Genomic DNA, 25,312 nt, shown 5'->3' on the forward strand with positions numbered 1-25,312 from the left:
TCCATGTCCCATCACTGGCCAGCTGGACCGAGTGACTACTACACAGACTACGTGGCCACCAGGTGGTACCGCTCCCCAGAGCTGTTGGTGGGGGACATGCAGTACGGCCCCCCAGTAGATGTTTGGGCAATTGGCTGTGTCTTTGCTGAGCTGCTGTCAGGAGTGCCTCTGTGGCCCGGAAAATCAGATGTGGATCAGCTCTATCTGATTAGGAAAACCTTGGGTAAGTGGTGTTTCTGTCGCGCCTTTCGGAAACTGGATAGTTTTACCCGTGTCAGTGCTGGGCAGAGCCAAGTTCCTAGTCTCATCTAATGCCCTTTACAGTCACAAAGAGGGAAAGTCTCAAGGAAATGGCTCCATGAAAGGTGTCCGGGTTTGTTTTAAGAAAAAGAATCAGCGATTTTGAGTATGTTCTAATTGTCCAAAGAGACACAAGATTCTCTCTTCAACATAGTTTGGATCAAGTTAAACTCCGAATAATGATGATAACAACAATAAAAACATACATTTCTATAAGGGCCTAGCAGTTTACAGAATGCTGTTGTGTTTCGCTTCATTTATTATGATGTGGTAGTTCATTCTCTGGATGTCCTTGACTCCAGCCTGTCAGGCTAGTTTGCATTATTCAGATGCTATTTAGAAGATGCTCAACCTTCTAAGTGTCGGGAAGAAAGCCTGGTTCTTCTTATGTCATCCTTCTTGTTTTACTTCCCCACCCCAAAGTCCTTTCCTTTGTTTCTACTCTTGGGGAATAGGGGGGAGGAGAAAAGGGGGAAGGAAGGGACAGATGAAGAGATCTGTGAGCAGTGATTGATCCCTTCAGAAGTCAGGGAGTTGAGCTATGACTCCCAGTTTAAAGCAAACTTTTCTTCCTTGAAACTCATGTAGCATCTGCTGTGGCCATGTCTTGTCTTGTACTTGTGTCTTGTGCTTGCATCATTCCAAAGGTACTGTAAGCTGCCTGAGGCTGAGATCCTGTCTTTTATTTCTATTTATCCACCACCAACATCTGCACACAGTAGGCAGTAAATATTTGCTGGTAGCTTCTGTTGAGTGACACGTAAGTCACCTTGGAGCCCTGCCAGGGGCACTAAGCCTTCCTTTGCTGTGTTTTCCCAGTGATTTTAGGGCACTATGTCCAAGTCCTACCCCCCAGCTCTCTGGTGGAAGAAGGTTATTAAGGTACAGACAATGTGCTCATGAGGAAGCTCACTGAGACCTGGGACAAGGCATTAGAGAGCATATTTTGGCTGCTCGTCCAAAATGGGCAAGGACGGCAGTTTTTGGATTTGAGTGAAAGGTAAAGTTCCGACAAACTGGTGAATTTAGACAACTTGATACCCTGGGGTCGGAACTCCAGCCCAGTCCAATAGCAGCGTTTCCGGGGCCCTGGCTGGCAGGCTTTCACTGTTCACTCTGCTCTGGGAAGTGGGCCTGGGTGTGCCAGGGGCGCCCTTCTGAGCACCTCCGTCTGTTCTCTGAACAAAATTCCTCTTCAGATGTCATATCCCTGGAATTTTACATGAGGGCGATTTTAGCTTATTTGGCTGAAATGTGGGCAGGTGAGCCTCACATAATCCCCCAGAAAATAGAAATGCTCCTTTTGTTTTATTACTTCACATCTTAAGTGCTTCTAAACAGTACATAAAGTGGGATTTCCAAGTGATTGCTATTTGGTGTAACAAGTAAAGGTGGTTCCAATTTGGAAACATATTCCTTCTAGCTAGATCTTCCATGCTTTGTTTCCTCCCTCCCTCCTTCCCTTTCTCTGCTCCTTTCCTAACCCTAACCCTTCCTTTCTCAGATATTTATTGAGTGCTTGCTACGTGTCAGGCGCTGTTCCAAGCCCTAGGCCAATACACTTTTATCTCGACCCATCAGTATTCAGTGAATACGATTTTGATTTGTGGTTGTTGCACTTTTGCTATTTTTTTAAATTTAATTTAATTAATTTATTTTTTATGTAGCAGGTTCTCATTACTTATCTATTTTATACATATTGGTGTATACATGTCAATCCCGATCTCCCAATTCATCACACCACCACCACCACCCCCCACCGCTTTCCCCCCTTGGTGTCCATACATTTGTTCTCTACATCTGTGTCTCTATTTCTGCCCTGCAAATGGTTCATCTGTACCATTTTTCTAGATTCCACAAATATGCATTAATATACGATATTTATTTTTCTCTTTCTGACTTACTTCACTCTGTATGACAGTCTCTAGATCCACCCACATCTCTACAAATGACCCAATTTCATTCCTTTTTATGGCTGAGTAATATTCCATTGTATATATGTGCCACATCTCCTCTATCCATTCTCCTGTTGATGGGCATTTAGGTTGCTTCCATGACCTGGCTATTGTAAAGAGTGCTGCAGTGCACATTGGGGTGCATGTATCTTTTTGAATTATAGTTTTCTCAGGGTATACGCCCAGTAGTGGGATTGCTGGGTCATATGGTAGTTCTATTTTTAGTTTTTTAAGGAACCTCCATACTGTTCTCCATAGTGGCTGTATCAATTTACATTCCCACCAACAGTGCAAGAGGGTTCCCTTTTCTCCACACCCTCTCCAACATACTTTTGCTATTTAAAAAAAGCCCTTATTTGTTAGTGTGTATATGTGTGTGTGTGTGCGCACACGCTTCTGAGTTGTTTGGTTTGGACTCCTTAAACACTTTGTGAGCCTTTGAGGGACAAGAACGTTGCAGCCTTCAGTTTCCGTTCATGCCTCCTCTGTGCCTAACACAGTACTCCACCCACTGTGGGTCTCGGCACAGTTTGTTGAAAGTTCCCTCAGTGCCTCTCCCTCTGATTGGAGAAGCAAATTGCAGCCTTTGTAGGTATAGGCACTGACCAACACAGCACCAATGGAAGGAAACTATAGAGCAGTGCTTGCTAACTATCTAATTTTTTTTTGAGAGGATGAAAAAGACTTTATTTTCTATTTATTTTCTGTGGGTTCTTTTGGTTTTGTTCTTTTAAATTTTTATTGACATATAGTTGATTTATAATATCGTGTTAATTTCAGGGAGCTATACTCAGTATTTTGTAATATATACAACCTATCTAATTTTACCTTTCTCTTTCTTCTTGTCCAAAGGAGACCTCATACCTAGGCACCATCAAGTATTTAGCACAAATCAGTACTTCAGTGGGGTAAAAATTCCAGACCCTGAAGATATGGTGAGTGACCCATTTTGGAAAGAGCTCTGCACGTCAGAGCTAAGGTTACCAGGGTGTTTAAGGGGGATCATTCTCACTCGATGAATGTACATGAGGAGTTGCAGGCTAACTAGGTTTTGGTAGCTATGCATCACCCTGAGCTCCATGGTCCACTTTGCAATGGAAGATCAGTCTAAGAGTAAAAAAGAAAACTGGGGCAAATTGGCTAGCAAGATCATGGTCTTCAGTGCTAATTTATAGATTGCTGATAGCAGAGCTTAGCCACCATGTTGGACAGGAATGCAGAGCTACCTGCCCCAGCCTCACCTATCCTTCATCATTTTCAGCAGTGGAAGCTATGAAGCTCAGAGCCGATTAACTTTTAGACAATGACTCATCCAGGGAAAATCTAGCGTTGTCCAAACCCCCTACTCTACTGTGCTTTCACTCCCAGACTGGGGGAAAACGGTGATGAACTTGCTTGGCCAGCCTTACTCTCATACCTGTCTTCTATGGCCAATGTGGGGAAAACACTTATTTTTCAAAAATTGAAAAAAATTTCAAACATGCATATCCTAACCCACTTTCAAGAATTTATTCCAATGAAACTATTAGACAAAGGCATAAAGATATGGCATTCTTTTTTTTAATTGGTGTATAGTTGTTTTACAATGTTGTGTTAGTGTCTACTGTACAGCGAAGTGGAGTTCCCTGTGCTATACAGCAGGTTCTCATTAGTTATCTATTTTATACATATTAGTGTATACATGTCAATCCCAATCTCCCAGTTCATCACACCCCCACCCTTTTCCCCCTTGATGTCCATACGTTTGTTCTCTACATCTCTGTCTCTATTTCTGCCTTGCAAATTGGTTCATCTGTACCGTTTTTCTAGATTCCACATATATGCGTTAATATATGATATTTTTCTCTTTCTGACTTACTTCACTCTGTATGACAGTCTCTAGGTCCATCCACGTCTCTACAAATGACCCAGTTTCATTCCTTTTTATGGCTGAATAATATTCCATCGTATATATGTACCACATCTTCTTTATCCATTCATCTGTCGATGGACATTTAGGTTGCTTCAGTGACCTGGCTATTGTAAATAGAGCTGCAATGAACATTGGGGTGCATGTGTCTTTTTGAATTGTGTTGTCTCAGGGTATATGCCCAGTAGTGGGATTGCTGTGTCATAGGGTAATTCTATTTTTAGTTTTTTAAGGAACCTTCATACCATTCTCCATAGTGGCTGTATCAGTTTACATTCCCACCAACAGTGCAAGAGGGTTCCCTTTTCTCTACACCCTCTCCAGTATTTATTGTTTGTAGATTTTCTGATGATGCCCAATCTACCCGGTGTGAGGTGATAACTCATTGTAGTTTCGATTTGCATTTCTCATGACATTCTTTAATAGAAATCATTTCCTTTAGTGTTCCATCAGTAGGGAATTAATTAAATAAGTTATGGTATGTCCTTACAGTAGAAGTACCACATAGCTAATAAAAATAGAGTCATATGTAATCACCTAAAAAAAAATGTCCGCCACATATTGCTAAATGAAAAAAAAGTTACAAAACAGTATATATAATATGACATAATTTTAATAAATATTTAATAAATACATGCATTTACATGTATAAATATTTAATAAAAACATATTTACATCTATAAATATAAAATAATATGACAACCTCTGGAAAATCAGGCAAAGATTTTTACATTTGTGAAATAAATGGCTGCAAAGATATATACCAAAATATTAACAGTGAATGTCTCCTTGTGGTGGGATGATTTGTTTCTTTCTTTATGGTTTTTTAATATTTTTGAAAGTCTTCTAATGAGCCTGTATTATACTCAAAAACATTTCTGAGCACAGTTAAGGTCTGTGAGATCCTGAGTTCCTACTGCCTAAGGAAGGTACTTTCAAACTGAACTAACCCTTCTCCATTGCTCAGTTTCCAGATGGAAGTTCCATCCAGTTCCACTGGCGCTGTCTGTTCTCCCAACCTCTTGACCTGTCCTGCAGTGAAGTCTCCCACCTCCCACTTCCCCGCCACCCCTGCTCCTGCAGCGCTAGGAATAGGAAAAGTGGGGCAGCTGGGAGCCTGCAGGGCCGCAGAAGCAGAAATGACACCTGGCATATGGGAGGTGACCCAGCCGGCTCCCTTGTGACCTGGACGTTCCCAGTTTCACGCTAAATATCCCTTAGCGATTTCCTGTTCGCTTTTCTACCGGGGAAGCCTCCGAAACAACCCAGGTTTCATCAGTTTCATCAGTGTAAAAGGCTTCCTATGGTTTCCCAGAGGTTGTGCTGCAGGGGATTTCCTGTTGACAGAAACACAGGAAGAAGTAGTGCGGGGGCTGTGCTGGTTGAACATCTGTGCCCCAGTCCCTCTGCCGGTCAGCAACCCTGCCCGGGAGAGGCCTGCTTGCTTCTGGGGCAGGGAAACCGGCTAAGCAGGCGGGATGGGCCCATCCTATCACAGCCAACCAGCCGGCCTCGTCCCAGGCGTCCTTGCTGAGACAGCAGGGCTCAATGTCAGCAATGTCAAGCCAATGTCAAGGCAATCCCCAGAGGTGCTCAGATTCAACACACAGAAATAGCAAGAGAAATAGTTTAGCTATGGGGGTGGAGAGGGCCGCTCTCAAAGGCTGATACAAATCCGCTTTAGGATTTTTTTTTTCCCTGTTGGTCTTAAGAGCCTCAGTTTTCGAGTTTCCTATCTCTTTCTCTTATTAGTGATGAATAACTGCACACTCAGGAATTGGTCATTTATTTGACTCCGCTTGGCTAGCTCTTAATTTCTCAGCTCCCGTCCTCTTTAGCCTCTTTATCAGCTGTATATCTCTTTAACTGGCCTGTCTGCCTGACATAGGCATTCCTTCTACTTTATAGTGTTTATTATTCCTGATTGTCTCCTGCCTGTGACTGGAGCAAAATAGCCTTAAAGGGCCAAAGAGAGATTGATGAATTGTCTGCTCAGGAGACTCTTTAAATAGTAGGATGATCAGGGAAACAGCAGGCTCTTGTGGGAGGAGAGGACAGTGTTTATTCCAGAAAACCAAGAAACATTTTCTGGGTAGGGAAAAAAAATCTATTTTGTAGCTCCCTTTATGTAAATGTCAATAAATGCAATAATCAGAGCCCCTTTCTATAAATGCCAAGATAAATGCCAAAAGTTATTCTAAGGCAAGGCAAGTTATATAAGTTGAGGCAGAAAAAAAAAGGAAATAACAATTGCTTGACGCGTGTTTTGGGTTTTTTTTCTTTCATTAGTATTCCATCACAATTTGCTACCTGCATCAGTTCTTCAGGAAGTGAAGGGGGTTAATGGTTAGGAAGAAAATTTGGAAAAGCAATTTGGAGGTGGGGAGAGAAGGAGCTTATGAAACAGACACAGGGAGGTGGGGTGGGCAGAGGGTGGAAGAGGCGAAGAAGGTGCCAGGAAGATGCTTCTCTCACTCAAATTCAATCTGAGGTAACCTTATATTTGAATATATGCTGTAAATAAAATCCCTGTTTTCTTTTCTTTAACAGGAACCACTTGAATTAAAATTTCCAAACATCTCTTATCCTGCCCTGGGGCTCTTAAAGGTAAAATCATGGCTTCCAACAGACCTGGAAGCACACGGCAGCTGTATCACTAGGGAATCTGAATGATGTATGTCAATCCATGGATTGAAAAGTGTTCCTTTCAGAATTCTTCTTCTCCTTTGAAAAGTATACATATTTTCCATTTTTAAAAATGGGTCACATAACAGTGAAAACATCTGAAAGTATTTTTCACCTTAAATAAACTTAAACTGTATTTGAAATCTAAATTAACACAAAATAGAAATTTAAGACTGGGGTGGTTTGTTTTACAAAAGGATCCTTTTCTTCAAAAAAATGTTTAGCCATAGGATTCTGTTAAATAGCCAACTCCCTAGTATATTGGAAATAGGTTTTGATTTTAAAACTTGATTTATATACACATTTTCAGAAATATAATAGCCCTAATGTAAAATGAGGTACCAATTAAAATGTTTGCAAGTTACAGACAATGTCCCACCCATTTCAAAAAGTATTTAAAACATTTACTGATGCATTTATAATTTTAAAAAATGAGACAGTTCCTTGGGGTATGTAGTTGTGAGATTTAATCTATCCAAGTATGAGCCCTCTGGCCTATTTACTGGCAAAGCAAATAGTTAAGGATGATGTAACATAAAGAGATGTATATTATGCCTCTCCCTCCTTATGTACACATAGATACTTGTAATGCATGGACTATTTCTGGAAGAATATACTTAAAATAACTGATTTTAGAAGGGAGAATGGAAGAACTAGAGTGCTAGAGAGAGACTGCTGCATGCTGTATAAATTTTATTTTCACCATGTGTGATTTTTTAAATAAAAAACTAGTTTTTACTAAGTACAGGCAAGGAACCAAATGGGTTAGGTGGATTATTCTAGTGAGACACTGAGGTGAACTCAAAAATCGTATCCTACTCCCTCAGGGCAGAGCACCAAATGCCTCAAGAACAGAACAAGGTGGAGAAAATGATTTTTTTTGTTACTATTCCTAGAAACTATTTATTAATTCATTATGTGGTTACCCATGAATGATTGTGGAAGGAACGAAAGTCATGATCGGTGTGTTTTTTCCTACTTTTTCCCCCCTTTTGTTCCCAACTGAAGAGTTTAATCTTTCAAAGAAGAAAAAAATGACTTTAATAAGTTAATGCAATTTTAAAGAAGTAAGAAGAGGGTATTTTCTGTTCTTTCAGGGCTGTCTCCACATGAATCCTGCGGAGAGACTGACATGTGAGCAGCTGTTGCGGCATCCATATTTTGACAGCATCAGAGAAATAGGGGATTTGGCAAAAGAGCATGAGAAATCAACAAGGAAGACCCTAAGACAGAGCCAAAAGCACCTGCCGCGGGTAAAAGTGGGGCACTGCTTTACAGAAGCATCCAAGGTTGCAATTTCAAATAAGCTCATACCTGCCACCTGGTGTGGAGAGTCTGAATCTATACTTGAGGTGGCAATTGTGGCTGGCAGCTCCAGCACCTTTATTCCTGCATGAGGACACACAGGTCACAAGATCTACCAACCAGGGTCCCAAAGACATCTGCCTGCTAAGGGCCCTTCTCCCAGAATCCTAAAGGTGACCTTGCCCAGCAGCTCCCTGCTGCCAGCCAGGGGCCAGGGCTTTTGGTGTGCGTGAGCACAGGTCCCAGCCAGGGAAAAGAAGCGTGCTTCTTATGCTTTGGAAAATGAAATCAAATTTATCCCGGTTAGCTCTCTGTCATCGTGTTTACCTTCAGTATTGATTGGCATTCCAGGTTTATCTAAAAAAGGAACTGTTTTCCTCCCTGATCCATTAATCATCAGAGTTGGCTAGTGTACATGTGGTGATGAGTGCTTTCAGTGAGAGCAGCAGAACAGTGCATTTAATCAGATCACAGCATCCAAGCTGCACTCTGGGAGCCTGTGGAGAATTGTGATTGGTGTAAAGTGGCAGAATGGCCTTACATTAACTGTCTTGTCATAAGCCAAAAGCCGTAATAATTTAGGATGGACTGTAGTTGGAACCACAGTTAAGATGAGCTGGCTGCTCCTGGTTGCTTCTGGATCTGCTCAGGTACCCCTTAAGCTATAAGTTATCTTGTCTTAGTCCTTCCCTTTGCAGCCTCCTCTGCCCAGTAGTATGCTGAGTGGCACCTGGGTGGTGTTCGTGAGGTTTGGAGGAGAGAAGAGGGTGGACAGTCCATTATGAACAGGTACAGCATGAAACGCAGGGCCCTAAGAGACCAGAGTTACGAAATTAAGAATGCTTTTAATGCAAAACAGACTGGAAATAGACTTTCCCCTCAGAGTTACCCCTTATCTTGCTGTTTCTTTATTTCAAGAATCTTAGAACCCTTGACTTACAAGGGATTTTAGAAAACCTCATCCCTTCTTTTAAAGAAACTGGAATTAAAACTTTAAAAAGTGGGACTTCCCTGGTGGTGCAGCGGTTAAGAATCTGCCTGCCAATGCAGGGGACATGGGTTAGAGCGCTGGTCCGGGAAGATCCCACATGCCGCGGAGCAACTAAGCCCGTGCGCCGCAACTACTGAGCCTGCACTCTAGAGCCCGTGAGCCACAACTACTGAGCCCGTGTGCCACAACTACTGAAGCCCACACACCTAGAGCCCATGCTCTGCGACAAGAGAAGCCACCGCAATGAGAAGCCCGTGCACCACAACGAAGAGTGGCCCCCACTCGCTGCAACTAGAGAAAGCCTGCGCGAAGCAACAGACCCGACACAGCCAAAAATTAAAACAAAAAACAAAAACTTAAAGTGGATTGTCAATGGCAGAAAGTGAGACTTGCAGCAGAGTTGTGACTAGAACCTCAGGATGAGCCACCTGCCCGTAAATGCTACTGAAATAGGCACCAATTTAAAAAAAAAAAAAAAAAAAAAGAGGCTCTTGATGGAAGTATTTTTACTTGAAAGACTAGGGGAACCCAACTGATTTGTGTGTTGCTTGTAGGTCCCAACTGTTTGATTTAAAAGTACTTGTTTTTCAGATACCTAAGGCCATATAGTACTGTACAAAAAAATATGTGTTCCCTTACTTTCATTTGACATTGACGATAAATTCAAACATTTTCTGGCAGCGTGAAAGGAGCAGTTTTGCCTTTTTAACTAAGGTAGTAGGTGGGCAAATCACCTAAGTGCTCCAGACATCAGTTTTCTTCACTACAAGACAAGATTTTGGCTTAAATGATCCCTAAGGTCCCAGCAAGCTCTTAACCCCCATGAATCTATGCTTTTTTCCAGTAATGTTAACATGTAGATTTTTCCCTTCTTTTTCATATTCTCTAAATTTCCTTTAATGTGCATGTTTTGCTTTATAATATAAAATAAATATTGAAAAGAAAAAGCAGAGACCAAATTTATGGGAGGGGGTGAGCTCCAAATCCTTCAATTCCACCCCTGAGCAGAGACCAAATTTAAACATTTTGTCCTTTCTCAGATCCTGGATTCTGTGCAGAAAAAAGTATTTCTGTGCTGGAAAAGTTGTTTGTTTACCTCTTTTCGATGTGTTATCAATAATGAAAAAAGTGTACGGCGTTGAACGTAACTGTGTGTTTCGTATTTTCAGTTGCAGTACCTACCTCAGCTGACTAGCAGCAGCACCCTCCCAGCTTTGGACAACAAGAAGTACTACTGTAACACCAAGAAACTTAACTACCGTTTTCCAAACATTTAAAGAGCTTGGAGATGGATAACAAAAAAAGAATTGATCATTAATTTGAATAAAACATACATTTGATTGGAAACAAATCACAATGTTGAAAAAAACATCAGGAGAAAACATAAGTAACTAACTGGGGGAGGCCACTTGGCAAGACGTGAAGGGAAATTCCAGAGGCAGTGTTCCATGCTTGACGATGGTGTCCAGAACAGAAAGGAAAAACTTCTTTGGATTTTTTTCACTTTTATTTTTGTTGTATCTAAGTAGCTGAGCTTATGGACAGAATATAAACTATCTACTGCACTCGCCCATACCTCTGGCAAAATTAGAGATAAAAAAGTTTATGCTTCAATTGTACCACATGCAACAAGTGAAAAAATGGATTACAGAATGCCCATATATGTTTCCTTGGATCTCTGTTGCTTTGAGTCCTATCTCCTGCCTTTTCAGATTTTCTCATCGTATTTAAGGAGAGTTAAGGTTCTCGAAACCAAAATGTTTAAAATTCCATTTCTGCTTGCTCTAGCTCTTGATTTTTATATATTGAAACTTTTTTGAATATATGAGATGTTTAAAATATTTAAAATCATATGGGGCTTCCCTGGTGGCGCAGTGGTTGAGAATCTGCCTGCCAATGCAGGGGACACGGGTTCGAGCCCTGGTCTGGGAAAATCCCACATGCCGCGGAGCAACTAGGCCCGTGAGCCACAATTGCTGAGCCTGCGCGTCTGGAGCCTGTGCTCTGCAACAAGAGAGGCCGCGATAGTGAGAGGCCCGTGCACCGTGATGAAGAGTGGCCCCCGCTTGCCACAACTGGAGAAAGCCCTTGCACAGAAACGAAGACCCAACACAGCCATAAATAAATAAAAATTTAAAAAAAAAAATTAAAAAAAAAATCATATGGATGATCATAAAAGACTAATTTACATGCTTATATATTTAATGATATGTTTATAGACATTTCTTACATATACTTTGGTCTTTACCTTTAGTAAAGGATGCATCTTAGTCATTTTTGCAGGCAAGATGGATTTACTATAATCCATCTAAACTTGTTCACCCAATTCCCCTTGCAAACAATGGCATGAAGCTTGGCAGCTGACCCAGGGGTAGAACAAGAAATACAGGCTTCACAGGAACTGGGCCTGCCAGCCTGAAAGTAATTAGTACTTCATTCTCTCCAGCTCAGCCTCAGACTTGGAGACAGAGATACTGTCAGGACTATAGTGATCTGGGTTTTGGAAGAAACTGCTTATGAGCTTTTACTTGGGTCATAAAAGACATAAGGTTATAAGCTAATGTTTTCCCTGAAATATCTTTTTACACTGTATGTGTATGTGTGTATATCTATAGTGCACACACATATATATGTGTGTGTATATACCAACCTAACAACTAGAAGTTAACAACTAATAAGAAAATAGACCAAAATGATATTATTGAGAATTCCTAGCTTTGTACAGTGATACTTAAAATGATGACATATAACTAGCTTTGATTTGGCCTATTGCTCCTATTCAAAAAGCTTTTTCATCCTTGTCCCCTGGACACAAGGGCAATATGAAGCTGATGTCTGCTTCTTATTGCTCAACCCCATTTTTGATTGATGTGCTGCTATTTCCTAGCAGTCCTCCGCCATGGTTTTTGAAGATGTATTTTACTGTATCTTCAAAACCTTTCTTCTGCATTCTCAGTTTACTGCTATGTTAATTTTCTTCATGAGAGCATTTGACCTTATTCACTTACTGCTAAGTAATCCACCAAATTCTGGCATCTGTTCAATAATTTTGGCTACCCCAGACAGTTTAGTGATATCCTGAGGCTTCCTAATGTATGTAGCTTCTTGCATAGAGCTGATAGCGGGTTAAATACTAGTCACAGTATAATCTAATTCTTGTTATGTAGACTTGATTCAAATGACAAAGAAGGACATCCAACTTCTGCTAATAGTTTACATTTTGTGTTTTTCTTTTTTTCCTTACCCCCAACAGTGTACCTGACGAGGCAGATGACTGTAACAGCCTAATTTATCCAGTAGTTTTAAGGAATACCATTCAGAGTAGAAAAGTAGCTCCAGACTAACCTGTGGTCAATCAGTTGCTTCATCACATAGTAATCAAACAAGCCTGAGATAGAAGTGGTCATTTATTTCTAATGAGTTCTATTAAATATATGCTTATACTTAATTTAACCATATCTGTGATCTTTTCTTCAGCATGGAATCGCCACTGTTTCACATGAGACTGTTCTACATCCTTATCATTTTTTTATTTACTATTTTCTGATTTTTAAAATGGCAGTGGCAATTATATTAGTAAACAGTATATCATTTATGGTATGTGCTATTTACATAAGCTGGTTCCTAACACAACTAAAATTCATTTTTCTACTTTAATGCTGCATCACAGAAAGTGTTTATTTTAAAATTATCTCCAGTCAAGGTTATATTCAACAGATTAATATTCAAACCAAACATACAGAAATCCACAAACAAGTTGGCATATAACTAACAATAATAGAATCAGGACCATTTGAAGCAGGTAAAAATAAAAATCTTTTTATACCTATTTATGATATTCTTTGTCACTGCTTTCTAGATGTAAAGTGAATTTGTGCTTATACTTCTTATGATGTCCCTTGAGCTCATGGGAAGTACTATCCAACATATATGAGGGAATACAAATTAGTTTCTAATTGACATGTTAAATTTTTCTGTTTGAAGCAGTTTTTTAATTTAAGCAAAAAGTAAGTATAGCTCTGCTGGCCTTCATCATTGTTTCCTCTGTTCTACTGCAATCAGCAAAGCTATTTAAATCCAGCCAGGTATTTATGTCTAGTTTTAATAAGACACTAGACTAAGCCTACAAAATAGACAAATTAGCCAGAAACTGTTCATTCAGAGAAAGGATGTATGGTATAAAGAGCACAGGAATGCAGGATCATGACAAATGCATGCAAATCCTGGGAAGCAATATGAATGCCCCAGCAACCACTGACTACTTTGCATAATTGACTCCATCAATGAATATGAAATTCAGCTTTCAGTTTTTCATAATTGTATATTTATAGTAACATGCTTCAATAACTTTAAAGTAAAATGCAACAAATTACTGTTAAAAAATAAAGAATATCTGTTGTACATTTAAATCATTTTAAAGAACTCTTAGGTATCTACATCAACAGATATTTATATAGGATTGATATAAAATAAGGAATATATAAGAATTAAAATGGTACCTGGTTTGCATTTTTCTTAAAATGGTTTAATGTACCTAAATTCTCACTTCTAACTTAGTAACTTTAGTGAATCACATCTGAATGTTTATTTTCTACATGATGGACTCTGCTAGAATGTTGTAGTATAACATTCTTATAGTTCTGTTGATGATTATGTAATATTTGTTGCTGTTTAGGATCAACAATTGCACATGATACTTTATATTGAAATAAGCACTTACTGAATATTATTATTTTACTTCAAGTCTAATTTTAGTTCCAGAGAAGGCAGTGATGTTTTAAAGGCTTGGACAATTTTTTCTTTTTCTTTTACGCCAGGAAGATCACTTAAAAACAAATACTTGAGGTTTCTGCAAAAAGAGAAATTTTTAAAAGTTAATTTAATTTGGCCTTTACTCTTATAGCATTAAAAATAAACTTGCTTTATTGACTTAAAAAAGCTACACACAGAATGTGTTCATATCATCCTACACTTTCAAAATGACTTTTAGAATGGTAGTCTTAGAGTACTACTTTAAATGAAATTCATGCTAGGCACTAAGCCAGACCTTGGACGGTTTAGTTGTTCTGAATTACATCAATAATGCTGAATTCTTCCAAATATTTTATGTATATTATGGCATAGAACTCCTTTGCATGTTAAATATAAAATATGACATCAGTCATGGTGATGATTTTTTGCACCTGACACTAAAAGCAAAAACAACTAAAGCAAAAGTAAACAAGTGGGACTACATCAAATTGAAAATCTTATGTACAGCAAAGGAAACCATCAACAAAATGAAAAGGCAACCTACTGAATGCGAGAAAATATTTGCAAATCATGTATCTGATAAGGAACTAATATCCAAAATGTATAAAGAACTCATACAACTCAATAGGAAAAACCCCAAACAATCCAATTTTTAAAATGGGCAAAATATCTGAATAGACGTTTTTCCAAAGAAGACATACAGATGGAGAACAGGTACATGAAAAGATACTCTACATCATTATCAGGGAAATGCAAATCAAAACCACTATGAGATATCACCTCACACTGTTGTTAGAATGGCCATTATCAAAAAGACTAGAAATAAGTGTTGGTGAGGATGTGGAGAAAAGGGAGTCCTTGTGCACTGTTGGTGGGATTGTAAATTGGTGCAGTCATATGTGAAACAGCATGGAGGTTCCTCAAAAAATTAAAAACAGAACTACCATATGATCCAGCAATTCTACTTTTCAGTATTTACCTGAAGAAAACAAAAACACTAACTCGAAAAGGTATGTGTACCCCCATGTTCACTGCAGCATTATTTACAATAGTCAAGATACAGAAACAATCTAAGCGTCCATTGATGGATTAGGTAAAGAAAATGTGCTATATGTATACAATGATGTAGTTTCAGCCATAAAAAAATGAAATTCTGCATTGGCAACAACTTGGATGGACCTTGAGGGCATTATGCTAAGTGAAATAAGTCAGAGAAAGACAAATATTGTATGATGTCTTATATATGGAAGCTAAAAATAAATAAGCAAGCTCATAGATACACAGAACAGATTGGTGGTTGCCAAAGGCACGGGGTGGGGAGTGGGAGAAATGGGTGAACGGTTTCATGTTTTTGTTTTTAGTTTAAGTAAATTGAATTTTAAAAATATGAATCTTAACCTAGAAAGGAAAAGAAATCGGGAAAGTTCTTAAAGGAACTCAAGTGTGTATTAAAAGGTGAAGCCTTAAAGCCTCAACTAATGTAAGAGATAAACAATCTAGTACTTTTGGTTCTAATGTTTAAGATTTCTCAGACTTCTGTGATGCCGAGGTTATTGGCAGAACATAAGGGAAATTAAAAGATGGAAAAAAAAAAAAAAAAAAAGATGGGGAGGAAGTATAATAGCTAGTGCTTATTGAAAGCTTTCTGTAACAGGAACCATGCTAGGTGCTTTATGTAGGTCAATTTTTTAAAAAGATGCTCCCTAAAAAATGCAATACAACCATAACATATTAAGGGTGATAATTTAAACTGTTTTAAAATATTATAGCTGACAGTTAAGTCATTTTCATAAATTATATTTTTCAGAATTAAAAAAAAGACACCACCTCTCAACTGTTTTAAATTCCAATTATTCACCTTAACATTATCAAGTTACCATTTTGGCACTGACCACCTACCTTAAATGATGCAAAGCAATGATACCTTTGTCTGTGATATTCCCACATGAAATTATTTCCATTTCCAACATGCTTTTTTGTAAATTTTCAAGTTGACTAAGTCTCTTCAAACAGTCGTCCTCAATATAGTGACACTTGCATAGCCTTATTTTTTCAACATGCTTTAGGCCTTCTGGGGGAAAAAAAGTACAGTTTAAGAACCTGCTTTACCATTAAGATGATCAACTATCCTAGTTTGTCCAGAATTGTTCTAGTTTTAGGATTGAAAGTCCTAAGTCCTAGGAAACCTCTTAGCCCCAGGAAAACAGTAACGGTTAGTCACCCTATTAACCATACAAGGTATTCACTATACAGGCTGTGCTGATGGACAGGGCCATTCTGCAGTCAGATGCCCAATGCACTGGAGGAGAGAAATGCCCACACAAGCAGAAGCTGTGTGGATATAATTATTTCTACATTAGTGAGCGTTTCTCAATGACAGAAGTTTGACAAAGATAATTTGACAAACAAGGCCTTGAATTTTAAGTCAATAAAGCACAGAACAAAGGCATGTAGAGACAAGCTTAGCGCAGGGAGAAAGGAGAGGAAGGTATCTGTAACCTCTATTTCATTTAAAAATAAATATCATACACAGGAAGAAACAAGCTGGATTGGACTGAAAAAGGCAAAAAGGACACACCTATGACTATAATAGTGAGTCAACTGCAACCAAATGTCACTGCAAATCACCTGCATTTCCCATAACAAATGATAGGGGAGTTACCCATGTGATCAAATCCAATGCTCATGATACAAGAATCAGTGGCATCAATTGCCTGGATCTTGTATTTGTCCAGGGGGCCTGTTGGGAGGTGGTTGTAATCCTTCTGCCACCTCTCCTGGCCGTGGTAGCGCACCACAGCCCCACAGCGCAGCAGCCACTCGGACGCCGCCCTGTCAGGGCCAACATCCCGGATGCGTTCATGGTCCACTCTGTTGGCAAGAGAACAAAAGCAGGTAGCTTTTACAGGTAGCTTTTACTATAATCACTAGCTTCTTAACTACGTTCACCAACGTAAATACAGAAGAGCAACCACTTTTCACATGATGAGGAGGGAGATAAAGTATTAGTGAAATCCATGTAAAGAAAACATTCAATGGCTCTACCTGCTACCTTTTTTGCTTTTGTTTTTGTTTTCAAGTGAACTCTGTCAAGGCATGTTATCCTTATGTGAGTTTATCAGGCAGATATTGAGTCTTCATTGATTCGTATGTGGCACAATAGCTTCACACCAGGAGGTACTCAGTATCTGTGTTTTGAATGAATGACTACACTTGGTTATCATTTTTATTAATGACAAAAGATTAAAAGGAATAATTTTGAACCTTTGTTCAAATTAATGTCATTAAGTGATATTCATTAATTTTAACATATGCTTTTTTCTCTAGTTAGTGGTATTAATGCTATATTAAGCAACAAGGAGGTTAGTTTTGTCAGTTTCAAAATATTTCTAAGCATGCCACCAACTTTTTATTTTATTTTATTTTTTAAAATAAATTTATATATTTATTTTTGGCTGCGTTGGGTCTTCGTTGCTGTATGCGGGCTTTCTCTAGTTGCGGCGAGCGGGGGCTACTCTTCATTGTGGTGCGCGGGCTTCTCATTGCGGTGGCTTCCCTTTGTTGCAGAGCACAGGCTCTGGCTGCACGGGCTTCAGTAGTTGTGGCATGTGGGCTCAGTAGTTGTGGCTTGCGGGCTCTAGAGCGCAGGCTCAGTAGTTGTGGCGCACGGGCTTAGTTGCTCCGTGGCATGTGGGATCTTCCCGGACCAGGGCTCGAACCCGTGTCCCCTGTATTAGCAGGCAGATTCTTAACGACTGCACCACCGGGGAAGTTCCCCAACTAACTTTTTAAAACCTTGATTTCCCTTGATAGTATTCAAAAGGTTAACTACATCCCTTAAGAAGCCATAGAATAAAATATTCTAAAATTACATTTACTGAGCTTTTCTGATTACAAAAGTAATAAATGTCCATTTCAGAAAACTTGAAAGGCATTGAAAGGATGAATGAGAAGAATCACTGAAGTCCTGTAACCCAGACAGTTAATATTCTGTTATCTATTTTCTGATCTTTATTCAGTGCTTGTATGTTTTAGTTGCTTTAAAAGAAAGTTAGGATCGTACTGCACGCACGACACAAAAAACATTTGAAACACAAGAAATAACCAAATTAGCTACTGGGAACTCATCAAGCTGTAACAATTCCCATGTTTCTTCACTTTAGTTAGAGTAACTTACTTATTAAACACTGCATTCAACCAGCCCCAGAAGTATCGGGAGTCACGTGACCTTGGGAGTTTCTTTAAGCCACAGAACTGCCGGGAAATTTTTCCAAACAGCATCACTTGACCTAGACACATAAAACAGTATTCATATTAGATCATCAGCTGGCAATCAGAGTCCCATACATACAGTAACTGACTTTACAACTTCAGAGTCAGTGCTCTTGTGCTGATAAAGCTGATGACTCACTTGCCACTCAATACTTATTAAGCAAGTTACTCCTGTCTGTTTTTTGGTTTCTTCTGCTGCAAAAATGAGAGGCTGAATTGAATGGTCTCTATGGTTCCTTCCAGCCTTGACATTGCTCTTTCTACTTGTTCACTCCTCAATTGGAGTCAGCCTGCCGTGGTGCCACCTGGTGTCCATTCAGGCAGTGCATCTACAAATTTACTGAAACCAGCTCCAGTCCCAGTCTACATTACCAGTACCAAAATGACAAACTAAAATCACCTAAGGAGCAATGTGTCAAGGTTAAGACACTTACATCCAGAAAAGGAGAGGAGTCGTGGAAACAGATCTTCCTATCACAAGGCTGCAAGTAGTGTCCCCAGAACAGTGCAAAGCAAGAGCTGTACAAGGGCAGCTGGGAAAGACGGGGCAAGTAACTTCACCTCTCTGACCCTTGGTTTTCTCATTTGTAAAATGAGATGATTTGCTCAGATGATTTCCAGCTGTAAAAACCCATAACTATGAGTTGAGAAAGCGATTTTGGAATTGGGTCTCAACCTGATTTATCTGAATTCAAGTTTCTCTGATAGCGTGCCAGGTGGGGGGAAAACAAAGATAAATGAAACATGGTCTCTGCCTTTGAGGAGCTGACAACTTAATGCAGGGTGGAGTGAGCTAAAACAAGTTACCAGGTAGTTAAAATAAATGATAGAACCTGGAAAATACCTCAAACGAGTTAAAGACACACAAGGATTTCAATAGGCAAAGATGCCAGGAAAATGTAGGTCAGGTGATAAGCTGAGGCAGGAACCTTTAAGGCATGTTGTAGTTCAGTTGGCTCAGCACATGGGGGTCATGAGAAGAGGAGGGAGACAATGTACACAGTCACCTCGGGAAGGATCTCCCATGATCAGCCAGAAAGTTTGTCTTCTGCAGGTGGCTGGGAATCACTGAGATTTTAGCACAGAGCACTGGCATGGTTAGAACTATGCTTCAGGAATATTACTCAGACAGCAGCATCAAGATTGAGGGTCATGTAGAGATGAGGAAACTGAAGCCCTGATAATAAGTAGCTTGCTGACACCCTAAATCCTTCCTGGAACAAGGTGGGGTATTAATAAACGCATGTGCTTAAAGGGACTTGTCCAATGTTTCATGGCTAATTGTTAGCAGTGCTGAAACTGGAACCTAGTTTTCTCTCTTATTAGTCCAGGGCTCTTTCCTCAGTCATTGGATGGTTCTAGAACTCAGGAAAAAGAAGAGGACTAGAAAGAGGCCTGAGTGGGAACTACCTTAGAGCTGAGGAAGTGCCCAAGGATGTCGGGTTGTAGAACAAAGAGAGCTGAGGTCTGAGGACAGAACTCTGGGGTCATCTACTAGCCTCTTTATCCTTTCTCCATCATCACTCTGCCTTCATTACTGCAAACTTCTCCCCCTGCTACTTCCTCCCACATTCTCAGCCCTTTCCAGCTTTTGGTTAAATCTCTCTCCACCTGTGCCCATCTCAGTAACTCCTTTGGCTGCCAACCTAATTTACAAATCTGGGCTTTCTGGCTTCAACTCAGGCTGTTCCCTCCATTTACCATCCCTGCCCGCCCCCCAGAATCCTATGGAAATCTTCCCCAACCTCAAGACCTTACTCAAATGCCATCTCCATCCATCCATTCATTCATGCAATAAATATTGAATGTCTGCTATACTTAGTGCAAGAGATTCAATGGCAAGACAGAAGCAAAACAAAACAACAACACAGGAGAGAGAGACCGAGAAAAACATGGTTCCTGTCCTCATAGAATGTGTAGTATATGTACCATATATGTATAGATGACATATAAACAAATGAATAACATGCAACACGATGTCTTAATGGAGGTATGGACAAGTTCTGTGAGAGCTTAGAGAAGGGAGTGAGGGATAGGCTTCATACTAGAGGTGTCTTCTGAGATGGGTCTCAAAGGATGATTAAGAGTTTCCAGTTAGGCAGAAAAAAGAAACGTATGAAGGGCAAAAGGAAGAGCAAGAATCACATATTATTCATTTCCATTTTCCTTAGCACCTAGCACAGCACCATCCCCTAATGCAAGTTTAATAAATATTTGGCAATTAATAATCTTCAATGGGTGATACATTTTCATGCAGAAACCAGGGAAACTCATTTAGCGGGTAAATTCGAGAGGTTTGTGAAAACTGAAGTACTTTCACTTGATTCATTTTGGCCCACCTTGTATTTCAGCTTAAGGGAAAGATTAAACCAAATTTACTTCAGCTTATGATCTCTAAAAATATTATATATTATATATAAAATAATTTAAACATGAAAATTAAGTTTTTATTTAGCGAAAAATTAAAAATACTAATTGGTAGATTTTTGCATTCTCAACTGCTACTTTGTTAATTGATATTAGGAATTTTAGATGAATTCAAGCAGCTACCTCTGAGAATGCTTTCTAGAGGGAAAGAGGAGACCTCTGGTGGTGAGTTGATGAATTTAGCTTTAATAAATTAAAAGAAACAAGTGAAATGCAAGTTAAAAAATAACCACTACTAAACTACCGCTGTGATAAATAATTTAGGAATTAAAATTATTTTAAAAATTCTTCTTACTACCATAACACAGCTTAGAGCCATAAGTTTGTAACAGAGTTTCTAAAAGTTGCTATTAGGTTTGCGACTTAGAGAAGACCAGACCTCTAATGTGTGACTCAAAATAGGATATGGAGAGTCCCGCAATTTGCATATAAACAAGTTTTTGTTTTAAAGTGAAAGTTCTTTTTTTTACATATTAAACATAATTACTTAGGTGGGCTATTCAAAACGTTGGCTATTTTAGTGGTCAAAACGACTGAACTAGCCAACTTGTTCTTGAGGGCAGTAAAAGTGTGAAGAGAGAGGTGGGGTGGTATCAGAACTGGGGAGGTTTTTTTCCCCAAATTATAACCCCACTTCACTGCAAATTCATCCATAATTGATGCCAATTCTTATCCCTGAGGTGTCTAGAGTCTAGTGAAATAGAACAGCAGAGCAATTGCTTAGGAATTAGAAGCAAAGGTTGCAAAAGCCACTCTTAGGCTAGTATCACTTGACACTCATTGAACTAATTTCGCATAGGTTCTGACCTAGATGGAAGATGAACACGAATTCTTAGCTGAGGAGGGTGGTGGCTGGAACACAAATGTCTCTAGCCAAAGACATTACAGGGTGAATGAATGTAAGGTGAGCTCTTGATGTGAGATTATCTAAATGAAACAAATTAATGTACAGTCAAGCCTAGGGGAGAAGGTAAGCAGAGAAAATTTTATAAAAAGAGCATGTGTATTTTGAGTTCTTTCACTTTGCTAAACTAAGAAGCACATGCTCAAAATCACAGAGTAGTAAAAAAGTCACTATTCTGGGCTGACCCATGAAAGCCTGACCACAGACCCTAGAACTGTATAATTCTGTACTCAACCTAGTAACAAATCAACTACATCCCATGCAACGGTTAAAATAAAAAATAGTGATAGTACCAAAAGTTGGTGACACTGAAGAGGAACTGGATCACTCAACATTGCTGGTGGGAATGTAAAATGGTACAGCCACTTTGGAAAACAGTTTGGCAGTTTCTTACAAAAGTAAACATGTGCTTATCATATGACCCAGCAATTGGACTCTTGGGCATTTATCTCAGAAAAACAAAAACAGGCTCGCACAAAAAGCTGTACACTAATTTTCACAGCACCTTTATTTGAAATAGCTAAAAACTAAAAGTAACTCAGATGTCCTTCAATGGGTGAATGGTTAAACATGCTGTGGTACATCCATACCATGAAATACTTCTCAGCAATTAGAATGAACTATCAATACATGCAACAATTTGGATGGATCTCAAGGGATTATGCTGAGTGAAAAAGCCAATTCCAGAAAATTACATACTGTATAATTCTGCTTATGTAACATTCTTGGCATGACAAAATTTTAGAAAGGGAGACTAGAATGGGGAAGAGGGTGCCTTGCAGGAGAGAGGGGTAGTTATAAAAGGACAACGGAGGAATCCTGGTGGTGATGGAACTGTGCTGTAGCTTGCCTGTGGTGGATACAAGAATCTACACATGCGGAATTCCCTGGCGGTCCAGTGGTTAGGACTCTGAGCTCTCACTGCCAAGGGCCGGGGTTCAATCCCTGGTCAGGGCACTAAGATCCCAAAAGCCCCACGGTGCGGCCAAAAAAAACCCTACACATGTGATAAAAACTATACGGAACTAAATACATGCACAAAGGTAAAACTGCGGTTAACTGAATAAGATCCATGGGCTGTGTCAATGTCAATTTCCTGGTTGAGTTATTGTACTATCCTTTTACAAGATGTTACCATTGGGGAAGACTGGGTAAAGGGTACACAGGATCTCTACTGTTTCTTACAACTGCGTGGGAATCTACAATTAGCTTAAAACTAAAAAACTGAACTAACAAAATAACCATTTCTTATTTTTTTCATTTGTGATGAACAAGCAGGCAACATTCCACATTATTTTCACAAATAAAGAAAATATGTACAACTGTCCAGGTGATAAAACCATATAAACATAATAAAAGCCATCATTTTATCGAGCACTTTACTGTGCTAACATCTGATGAGCCTTATCTCGTGTAATCCACACAAAAGTCCTATGAAGGAGATCCTGCTATTACTCCTAGTTCACAGAGAAGGGTCTGAGGCAAAGAGGTGAAATGACTTCCCCAAGCTACCCGACTAATGACTGGAGCCAAGTTCACGCAGGCAAGTATAAGTCCTTCCAGCAATAAAGTTAAATGATCCTATTTTTGTTCAGCTGTCCTGACCCTAAAAATTAAAAAACTTCCATCAAGCAGAGAGAACAAATGTTAGTTAAACAGGCATGGTGATAAAGGATCACGTAATTTAACACAGGTCGTTCATACATTACACGGTCCACTTCCCTCATTTTACAGATAAACAGGGGTGAAGTGACCTGCACAGGTGAGTCGCTGTTCCCAGGCCCGCACAGCATATTTAAAAGTATATCTCGGTCCAGGATTTTTTTAAAAAGGAAATAGATTGCTAAATGATGTCAGAGACCGAGCCGTCTGGTTCATCTAGGCGCTCAATATTTACAGGACCAATAAATGAATGAATGGCACGCCAGGAGCCACATATATGAAAGTCCAGAAGACTGCAGGCTATCAGGCGTTGCCATGACAGAGCCTCCGTCCGGAGAGGGCTAGGGCTGGACAGCGAGCGGCTCTCCAGTGGCCACTCTACTGGGTGGGAGCCGGGTTGGAGATCGCGGTGCCCTGCAAGGAGCCTCGAGTGACGCGGGGCGGGGCTGAGGGGGGCGGGGCTGGAGGGGCGGAGCCTCGAGTGACGCGGGGCGGGGTCGAGAGGGGCGGGGCCTGGCGGGAGGAAGGGAGGCCGCTGGGCCTGCCCAAACGATAGTTTTCACCATAATCATCCCGACTTTGTCCCGCGGCCCCGAGTCCGCTCGGCGGTGAAGATCGAGGACGCCCGACTCGGCGGGCCAGATTTTCAGTCAGCCTTGCGATGGGAGAAGGGAAAGGGCAGAGGGGTAACCACCACCCTAGACCCGCCCCACCCGGGGCCTAGCTCCTCTACTCACAGCGTCAAAAGGAGAGAGTGAGCTAGCGTACCCAGCGTCTACGGCGGCGCCGGCCTGCCCTTCGCCCTCCGCCGCGCGAGTCCATTGGCCACTGGCGGCTGCTCTCACGTGGGGCGAAGGCGCGCCCCTCATTGGCCTCTGCTTGGGGGCGGGGCTAGAGAGCGCCTGGACCTGGGCAGTGTAGGGTTCAAGGGCCGGCTTCTGGGGCTTGAGGCAGGGGAGGAGGCGCAGGCGATGGTGCCGGCGCTACGTTACCTAGGCAGTGTCTGCGGACTGGCCCGCGGGGGGTTTCCCGGGGGCTTCTCCGCGGCGTGCGCGCCCGCGCCGGGGAAGCACTGGCTGTTGTGCCAAGGTGGCCGCAGAGCCAGCACCAGGTGAGTAGCCGCTGGCCCGACCCCCCGCGGTCTGCGCTGCTTCTCTCAGAGGTGCCTCGTGCTGGACCTCTGCCCCTGCGCTACTTCCCTGTCCTCGGCGTGGGAGAGGGTCGGGATTCTGTGAATCCCGGGCTCCAACCTATGATGCCAGGAGCTACCTGCCTGGATCATCTGTAGGTTTGTGGGCGAGAGGAAAAGAATAAGAAAGGCAATGTTGAGTAGAGGTCAGGAACAGTTCTGGCTTTGAATACAACCCCGCCACTTCCTATTCAACTCTGGGCGGGTTACTTAAGCTCCTTAAAGGCTCAGTTGTGAATAGGATCCTAGTCTCTCGCGTTAAGTGGTCGTTTTGAGGATTAAAGGACCTAACACACTGTAAGCAATCAAATATGCTGTTTATTCGCTGGCCTTCCTGCTGTTACTTGGAAGATCTAAAACCGGTCTTATATCAATCAGTTCCTGGCACACGCATGCTGCATAGAGTTGCCCCTGTGAGAAGCAGCTCAGTTAGATTCTAATCAAACCCTGCAGAATTCCGCGTCCTGTGATTTGAAGTTTGGAGACCACATTCGCAACTACTGTTTTTCTCTGCTCTTTGTAGAGGGAATGGTTTATGCGAAGGTGTCAAAGCTGGAAAGGTCTTGGCTGTTTCGGGAACTAGAATGTGGGCAAGATGAGTGTGACTAGAGCTTAGAGGAACAGAGAGGGTGTGGAATGACACCGGAGAGGGGCTACATCACAGCACAGTTTTTGTTTTAACTACGCGTGAAATTTTATTCTAAGAGCACTGGGAGGCTTTTAAAGGGTTTTAAAGAAGTGGTTAAATGTTGATGTTTCAGAAGTTGATTCTGGCTGCTGTGTATTAGTGGATTGGAGGGGGATTAGAGTGGGATAGGATTTGTGATTCCTCGTGGGGGTTTGTAGACAGCTCTTTTGGGAACCTTTTTTTAAGGGAAGAAAGGTAAGGTTAGTGAAGGTTTTGTTTATACTTTTTATTTTTATTTTTTCTTTTTATACTTTTTATTTTGAAATGATTATA

At 40.6% G+C, this 25,312-nt stretch overlaps 3 protein-coding genes across 11 annotated transcripts in view; 2 read left to right on the top strand and 1 right to left on the bottom strand.

Moving 5' to 3' along the window:
• Positions 1-10,820, top strand: part of CDKL1 (cyclin dependent kinase like 1) — a 59,223-nt gene extending 48,403 nt beyond the window's left edge. For both annotated transcript variants that reach the window (XM_082452213.1, XM_082452214.1), the window contains exons 6-10: positions 23-223; positions 3,108-3,190; positions 6,715-6,771; positions 7,947-8,102; positions 10,315-10,820. In XM_082452213.1, coding sequence (XP_082308339.1) covers positions 23-223; positions 3,108-3,190; positions 6,715-6,771; positions 7,947-8,102; positions 10,315-10,422 — 605 coding nt within the window. In that variant the 3' untranslated portion in view covers positions 10,423-10,820. The remainder of the gene's footprint in view (positions 1-22; positions 224-3,107; positions 3,191-6,714; positions 6,772-7,946; positions 8,103-10,314) is intronic.
• On the bottom strand, positions 3,750-23,997 carry DMAC2L (distal membrane arm assembly component 2 like). 7 transcript variants are annotated; one of them, XM_082452283.1, is made up of 6 exons: positions 23,900-23,997; positions 18,075-18,186; positions 16,560-16,768; positions 15,797-15,968; positions 13,866-13,994; positions 3,750-4,235 (listed from the first exon to the last, which is right to left on the bottom strand). In XM_082452283.1, the coding sequence occupies exons 2-5, from the start codon at positions 18,176-18,178 to the stop codon at positions 13,880-13,882; spliced, it is 600 nt and encodes a 199-aa protein (XP_082308409.1). In that variant the 5' UTR covers positions 18,179-18,186; positions 23,900-23,997; the 3' UTR covers positions 3,750-4,235; positions 13,866-13,879. The 7 variants fall into 7 exon arrangements, with proteins under 7 accessions (XP_082308409.1, XP_082308410.1, XP_082308411.1 ...); XM_082452284.1 differs by having other exon boundaries at positions 3,750-4,271; XM_082452285.1 differs by having other exon boundaries at positions 3,750-4,286.
• L2HGDH (L-2-hydroxyglutarate dehydrogenase) overlaps positions 23,982-25,312 on the top strand; it is a 53,060-nt gene continuing 51,729 nt past the window's right edge. The window contains exon 1 of one of the 2 annotated variants that reach the window (XM_082452149.1): positions 23,982-24,273. In XM_082452149.1, coding sequence (XP_082308275.1) covers positions 24,134-24,273 — 140 coding nt within the window. In that variant the 5' untranslated portion in view covers positions 23,982-24,133. The remainder of the gene's footprint in view (positions 24,274-25,312) is intronic. The other variant, XM_082452150.1, reaches the window with a different exon arrangement.

This window comes from Balaenoptera physalus (genome assembly GCF_965194825.1).
Source record: "Balaenoptera physalus genome assembly, chromosome: 2".
Classification (NCBI taxonomy): domain Eukaryota; kingdom Metazoa; phylum Chordata; class Mammalia; order Artiodactyla; family Balaenopteridae; genus Balaenoptera; species Balaenoptera physalus.

Coding starts and splice junctions, on each gene's coding strand:
- DMAC2L (XM_082452283.1), bottom strand. CDS start 18,178: ATGCTGTTTGGAAAAATTTCCCGGCAGTTCTGTGGCTTAAAGAAACTC. Junction 16,769..18,074: donor TTGAATGCAGTGTTTAATAA/GTAAGTTACTCT, acceptor TCTTGCCAACAG/AGTGGACCATGAACGCATCC. Junction 13,995..15,796: donor ATTGCTTTGCATCATTTAAG/GTAGGTGGTCAG, acceptor CTCTTTTTGCAG/AAACCTCAAGTATTTGTTTT.